The 5,943-nt window shown below is 36.6% G+C and overlaps 1 protein-coding gene across 1 annotated transcript; it reads right to left on the bottom strand.

Moving 5' to 3' along the window:
* Nucleotides 1–235: 235 nt before the first annotated feature.
* Nucleotides 236–4,107, bottom strand: LOC111373192. The gene is made up of 6 exons (XM_022995691.1): nt 3,730–4,107; nt 3,177–3,464; nt 2,360–2,568; nt 2,215–2,263; nt 2,028–2,117; nt 236–1,919 (listed from the first exon to the last, which is right to left on the bottom strand). Exons 1-6 carry the CDS (start codon nt 3,895–3,897, stop codon nt 498–500), a joined length of 2,226 nt encoding a protein of 741 aa, XP_022851459.1. The 5' UTR covers nt 3,898–4,107; the 3' UTR covers nt 236–497.
* Nucleotides 4,108–5,943: the final 1,836 nt, after the last annotated feature.

A 5,943-nucleotide genomic window follows, 5' to 3' on the forward strand; every position in this document is an offset into this window, starting at 1 on the left:
GGAAGCTAAAAAAAAAAAAAAAAAAAAAATACTCGAGGTCTTGGGCTTGGCTTGGCTCGTGAGCTCGGCTAGTGCTTGAACGAGCTTGAGCTTTGCTCGTCATTTTGACTTGACGAGCCGAGCTCTTGGGTACATGGGTCGAGCCGAGCCCGACTCAGCCCATTGCCATTCCTGACAAAACCCAAGAAGTATCGTATATAAAGCCTTTATAGCACAATACTTTGAATTCATCCAAGAAAAGAAAAAAGGTCGAACAATGGTGTGTATTGCATGGTGTATATTATTAGCATATATAGTTCAAGTAGTTGAATCTTTAGTTGTTTCTGCTCCATCTAGATTACAGTGTTCAACATAACTCTTTACAATATCGAAAGCAAATAATGAACAAAATTTCTTTTTTGCATATACATTAAACAGGTGAAGTAGCACAACCAGCAATCTGCAAGTATACCATTGATAATCAAAGTCAAACTATGATGAAAGCATGAAAAGCCAATTCAGGCAAAAGCTGTTGGTCCATTGGTTCTGATACTTCGAGATTTTTTCCGCTGTTTACGTTTTCCATTACCACTCTCAAAATTTTGAATAGATCCAGCACCACAGCTTTTCAGCTTTGCAGATTTGCCATGTTTACTCAATTCTTCTTGTGAATCCTCAACCAACGTCTTTGATTTGCTTTTGACAACTCTGTAACCCTCTTTTGACAGCTCTTCAAAGTCTTGTTGTGAACGACTGTAACCTGCTGACACTTCTTTTACAGTGCCAATAACGTTATGTTTAGAAATATTGCTTCTGGAATCATGACTCATGCCTTTGTCTTTCTTGGAACGCTGGTCATTTTTCACGAGACTCTCATTGTTCCAACCATTCTCTCTTCGAGCAGTGTCAACAAGATTAGCATTGTAGGTCTCAACCAGCTCTTTCTGCCTCCTTTCATCAGGAAGGAGTCCCACCAACTCGTGTACAAGATGGAGCAATCCATATTGCTCCATATATACCAGATATGTCTCAGCATCCATTAAACCTTGCCGATATTCACTAGATATTGTTTTAAAAGTAGAGTATCTGTTCTCATCAAATCCAAGAGCAAGGCGAATTTTTTCCACCAGTGATTTGTTTGTAGTATACACGTCTTTTACCTTCTTGACAGTGGCTGGCAACTTGCATGTTTGCATTGCAGAAACTGGAGGAAATTCAGTAATCAAAGGGTCGAAAGATACACATCCTGATAGGATATGACTCGACGTAGAATAACTGTCCCAACTCAGGTTTCCACAATTCCTTGATGATTGGTGAGCCTTGGCAGCAGCTGCATAACTAGATGGTGTAGGTCTATTTTCTGTTGCAGTTACATTCTGTCTGGTGCTGGATAATGGTCCATAAGCACTGTTTACCGAGGGCCAGGGATGAGGAGGGATAATTGCTGGTTTAGCAGGATTAAGATTACGGGGTGTCCAGGCCGAGACAGGACTGAAGATTTTCATTTTATTGTTTCTCTGACGGCCCAGATGTGATGCCATTGTGTTCTTTGGCAAAACAGCAGAGCGAGTATTTTGCTGACTACTGCAGGGAACCACAGGGAGCAGAGGGAACGAAGTCTGAGAGGCATGGAAGTGTCCATTTTGCTGACTACTGCAGGGAGCCACTGGGAGTGGAGGGAACGAAATTTGAGACATGGCTTGAAAACATTTCAAAGAGGGCTCAAAGTCCGTAATAGCTAATGATTCAAGTGGTGGAAAATGTGTATTGTCATTACTAATTTCTCCACGATCAGAATCTACCCCAGTACTGGATGGTGCTGCGTTAGACGTTTCAAGACTTACTTGGGTGGCCAAAGAAAGTTCATTATCTTTAGTATTATGCTGGCAAGAACATTCTGTTCGACGTAGACTATCTTGTTCGTGCTCCTGAGCATGTAACTGAAAAATGAACTAGGAAAAGAATCAGGAATGGAAACAAGCACAGTGGCAAAGTATATAAACATGTGATATTCGAGTATATATATTCTCGTCATTTAGATAGTCGACCTTCAATTCATGTTCAGACAGAAAGACAACGAACTTTTTTGTAAGGCACTCCTCATCCTCGCATAAGAAATGATATCTCCGGAAGTGGGCCTACAAATTAATAGAAAACAAAAGCTATTCTTTTCAGATAACCAAATAATGAGAGCAAGTTTGAAGTTCAGATGTCACCAACTCAACCTCCTCTTACCTCCAAGTCTGAGAAATTCTTGTAGTATTCATATTGTCCTGCATCTTGCCTGTGTAGATGTGTAGATATTATATTATATTATAATATATAAATATGTCGATTGCGACCAAATCATAAATAGCTCAATCTGAACTACATGGATTACCTTAGGCACATACGACAAGTATGATGTTCAGTGGACATGTGTGTATAAAGCTCACTTTCCCCATAAAACGGAATGCTGCAGAATTCACATATAGGATGCCCCATGAAGTCACCTTGATCAATTTCGGTTCCATCCACCTCCTCATCTCCTCTGTTTATATGCCGAGTCAGTTGTGCTCTAGTGTACAATTTTTGCTCGCAAATGAAAACCTGATAGAATCCAATAGCACTTTACCAGATTGTCATGTTAACCAATAATGATGACATATTGTAAATATAATATGTGTTCCATTTGGTTATTCACGTGCTTTAATTGTTTTTCCGCATCTCAAAAACAATGCCAAAATGCAACCAAGCTATAAATAACAAACCAAATCTTGAGGTGACAAGCTACCACTGAGTTATATAATAACTACACTACTCCAGTAAAGCAATAGAACTAAATAAAGCAAACTCAAAGGGTTGAAAAACTCAATGCTGTTTGATAGGACATGTGCATCTCAAACAGAAAGCAGTTGTTTATTACAAAAGTTAATTTAAATGATTTGTCTCTCACCATTATTATGCTTCTGATGATTAGTTACACTAATTTTGTACTTACAAGTTTTAGATGTAACATTTGTCAGAATAAAGTAAACATCAAAATAAATTTCAAATTTGAGTTCGCCTGTCAAACATTCATCCTCTTTAGAAAATAGACTAAGCAAAAAATCATTGACATCGCCAGAGCCGAAGCATCTGCATTGTAACTTACTAATGCTTGAATAATAGAAAACAAAACAGATTGAGAGGGGGAAAAAAATGGAACGACAATGTACCTTCTTTCCTTCCAAACACATGCTGCACATGAACAACTTGTGTTTATGGAACAAGTGACCCTTGAGTTCCTCAATATCCTTGAACTTTTCCTTTCTCCTAGATTTATCAATTCCATCACATACGCTACAAGAAAGCTCGCACATGGCCTTTATCATCTTGTAGTGATCCGAATCATCGAAGAATGCTTGTGTGCCTTCGTGGTACCAGTAGTTCCCCACTCTACCCTCTTCCACATCCGAAGGAAGTACAGAAAAATCTCCTATCCTCTTCGTATATTCTCCCAAATCCTAATTGCATCCAAGCAACACAAGAAACGTTTTATTCAATTGGAATTTGGCATAGTCTCAATGGGACTATTAGAAGTAATTATTTGACTGAAATTCGACTTAATCAGTAGTTCTTTAATCTTTACAACAATATCAATCAAGTCTTTAATTAAGCACCAATTCTTTCTATTTGTCCAAACAAAGTAGTTGGCTACATGCATATATTTCTAATTTTGGTTGATAGTGATATAATGCAATCGACATAAACAAAGGAATAATGAAGAACCTTGGTGACGAACACGACGTTGGATGGGGTCTTGCAAATAGAACAGCAGCGATCGTGGGAGATGAATCGAGAGCGAGCCACGCAAGTGGAGCAAACATCCCTGTGGCCACACGGACCGTAAGCCACCCAGTCCAATATTTCCGCACACGTAACGCACGTATCGTCCATGGCCTCTGCTCTCCTCTGGGACTAATCAAAATTGGAAGAAATACACTAATGGGAGTAGGGGATGATGTAGGGTTTATAAGGAATACATGCAACCGTAGTGAAAGAGGATTGGGAATCGAAAGAGTATTTATAGGTTGGTATTCCCACAGGGGTTTGGGAAAGGAAAGTTTTACGGGTACCCCACTGAGAAAAATTTATTCCCAAGTTACAGGGAATTTATTCGAAAGAAGTGGAATCTGACTAATCTCATTGACTCCACCATCATTGAATAGGGCTCCAGAAAAATCCCCCAATATTGAAGATAAATTTTAATTCACATTAATTATGAAAAAATCAATGCTATCCTATTACATTACAGAAGTTACCATTCTTGTTTTCTTTCTGAATCGGTGAACTCAATATCAGACAACATATTCTTATACATTGGTGCAAAAAATTTTAAATGTTGACTCGAAAAAATTTGAAATATGTATTTTTTTTTCTTTTTCTTTTTTTTATCTCTTAAGTTATGTGGGTTACAAAACAATATATTTTAATATAATATAAATTCCATGTTCTAAAACATCGGTGTGAATATGTTTGTGTGTTAAGGACTGAACAACTATAAGAAATAACAAGAAACAATATATTTTAATATAATATAAATTACATGTTCTCAATATGTTTGTGTGTTAAGAACTGAACAACTATAAGAATTAGAACAAAGTTTTGTGTACAGAGCTCTATTCTACAGATGTCTCACCGATCCCTCATATGGGATCAGTCCCACGAGAACCCCGATGTAATAAAAATGAAGAAAAAAAAATCCCGACTTCACCCCTTTGTGAGAACTTTACAAGAGTTCTGTAATGTGCTGGGCTGTACGCCCAACACTGCCCATAAGAAATATCAAGAAACAATCTTGCTATATGGCCAGAGGAATTTAACATTTTGGATGACATAATGCTACATGTCATTACATCATTGGTCTTATTTAAATACTACCATTAAATTAGTTCTTGCCACAATTTCATCTGTCAATCAAGGTGTTAAATTCCTCCGGTAAAACAACATAATTCAAAAATTAACAATTCAGCACATAACTAACATTACTCATTGGGAAGCGTTAAGGGCCCTTTTGACGTAGCATTTGCTTTTGTTTCTTGTAAAATAGCTTTTAGAAGAAGCTATCTTAATTTTTGTTTGAAATTAAATTTTTAAAAGAATTTTTTATTTCAAAAGTACTTTTAGATAAAGGTACATTGGATCAATTTCCTCTAAAAACTTTTCTAATTAGAAGAAGTACTTTCACAAAATTGTTCAAACAAATCCAATAGCTACTCAAAAGGTTCTTTTAACTTTTCAAAAATCATGCCAAACTGACTCTAAGATGCGTTGAATTTTCATGAACAATGTGTACTAATTTCCAATGCACTATTGTGTGGATTGATAATTTATATGTTGAAGCATATATTCAATATTCTAAAAAATCTAAAGTGTGGTTCGGAGGCATAATCCTAGTAAAAAATTCCAGGCGTGAAAAACTATAAAGCAAGACTAGGCAACGAGGACAAGCATCGCCGAAATGAAGCTCAGATGAGCTTTTTAGAACAACGGATATAGTTGTGCCTTACAATTTTTTGAATATTTTTGCTTGTGATATTGTTCCATGTTATTCTAAATTGTCCTCATACGTACGTAATGTGCGCCAATTGAATTGTTGCAATGTTATATATACATAGCGTGGATAATAGCATGGCTTTGTAATTTGTTACATAAGTAGTTCTAAAAATTAGAAATAATCATTGAGATAGTCGAAATTCTTGTCGCAACTGAATGCGCAATGACAACATAATTTGTTAAAGATAATGGATAGTAAGTTTAAGAACTAGATGGAAAATATGTGAGAAATTATAGGAGAATGAGATACGGAAAATCTTTCAAAGATGAGAGATAAATATTTAGGTGGGATTTGAGTCTAGATGGCAATTTGAACCGTTAAAACCAAAAACTGCGGTTAACTAAACTGAATGAGGTTAAAAAAATCGAAACAATGGTGCAATGGAA

The sequence above is a fragment of the Olea europaea genome, unplaced genomic scaffold (genome assembly GCF_002742605.1).
Source record: "Olea europaea var. sylvestris unplaced genomic scaffold, O_europaea_v1 scaffold1082, whole genome shotgun sequence".
NCBI lineage: Eukaryota > Viridiplantae > Streptophyta > Magnoliopsida > Lamiales > Oleaceae > Olea > Olea europaea.

What these genes read in the sequence shown, in the direction of transcription:
- LOC111373192 (XM_022995691.1), bottom strand. Translation starts at nt 3,897, where the DNA reads ATGGACGATACGTGCGTTACGTGTGCGGAAATATTGGACTGGGTGGCT. An exon ending in ACGTCGTGTTCGTCACCAAG is followed by an intron (nt 3,465 to 3,729) that starts GTTCTTCATTAT and finishes GGATGCAATTAG; the next exon opens with GATTTGGGAGAATATACGAA. An exon ending in ACTTGTCGTATGTGCCTAAG is followed by an intron (nt 2,264 to 2,359) that starts GTAATCCATGTA and finishes ACATCTACACAG; the next exon opens with GCAAGATGCAGGACAATATG.